At 33.6% G+C, this 1,293-nt stretch overlaps 1 protein-coding gene across 1 annotated transcript in view; it reads right to left on the minus strand.

Annotated features, from left to right (window-relative positions):
* Positions 1 to 1,293, minus strand: part of DNAH7 (dynein, axonemal, heavy chain 7) — a 250,129-nt gene that overhangs the window by 68,455 nt on the left and 180,381 nt on the right. Inside the window, 1 exon segment of the mRNA XM_008563289.1 lies at positions 688 to 878. Coding sequence (XP_008561511.1) covers positions 688 to 878 — 191 coding nt within the window.

Genomic DNA, 1,293 nt, shown 5'->3' on the forward strand with positions numbered 1-1,293 from the left:
CTTTCAAAATCTGAGTCAATATTTTTTAATGTCCTCTCCTGCTTGCTTCTGTAAATGAAAGTGATCCTTCCCTCACTCACTTGTTCATTTACTTCTTAAGTATTTATTGAGTGCTAAACAGGGCTCACGATTAGGAATAAAAAACAGAAAAAGGTGTGGTCCCTAAACCTTGAGGAATTCAGTGCAGATCAATGTCTTAAGTCATTGTAGTCACTGAATAAAACTTTAAACTAAGTTTACTCTTTAAAATAAGTCTAGTATTTTGAAAGACCAGTGATGTAAAAGAGTTTTTCTAAGTAATTATAAAATCAGATAGCAGCAACCTTAGTCTAAGAATGGATTTCTGTTCCTGAACTCCAATTCCAATCTCACTAGCATATTATCATTTATTACAAAGAAATAATGTGAATGTGTCATCTATTTTTAACAATGAAAATCTAAAAATAATATCACTTGTAGAAATTAGATCCTGATGTTCTTTTTTTCACAGCATACTAAAGGCTTCTTTATTACTTACATGTACACACAAAAGTGACATTTGGAAATTATTACAGCAATTTCAGGAAATGCCAGAAAAAAAAGGACAAAATCCATTTTTCTTTGGCAGACCTCTTCTTATGGCTGAGGAGGAAAATATAGTCAGGAATTGTAAAATTTGATAAAGAAACATTCATCTTAGATACTGGCCTTTACTGATGTTTCAGGAAGATAATGAGGATTTCTCAGCTTGGTAGTGATGTAAAAGCGGAAGTCAGGTGCATATTCAATTGTAGAGTCCCCAAGCCGGATACATGTGCTCCCACCCTGCTTAAAGGTCTGCTTTAGTAGAAGAGGTTCCAAAATAGGATCTAGTTCTTCTCCAACATTTTCTAGTAACACTGGAGTAAAATCAGAGAAAGATTTCATGTTATTTTAAATATCAACTGTCAACATTCAACCCCCTGAGTTATTTCAGCCTTTCTAGAATGCTTCTGTTTCTAGTTATCCATAAAATTATTTTTGTCTTCTAAGTATAGGGAAATGATGTCATAAAAATAATTGCATTCTCTGGGAAGGCTTAAGAGGCCTGATTCCATAACCTCTTAGCCATAGTCCTGCTCTGTGTTCCCCACTTGGCCTGAGATTCACTACGTGTCTAAGTCTGATGGCAGTGAAGTTCATTCAACTGAAACACCAGAGAAAAAGCATTTCCAGGTGTAGTTATTTAAACTTTTACTTCATTTTTAATTACAAAAAAAAGTAACTTATGCTTCTTATGGAACATTGGAAAATAGAGGAAAGTATAAAGAAATT

Source organism: Galeopterus variegatus, unplaced genomic scaffold, assembly GCF_000696425.1.
Source record: "Galeopterus variegatus unplaced genomic scaffold, G_variegatus-3.0.2 Scaffold172, whole genome shotgun sequence".
NCBI lineage: Eukaryota > Metazoa > Chordata > Mammalia > Dermoptera > Cynocephalidae > Galeopterus > Galeopterus variegatus.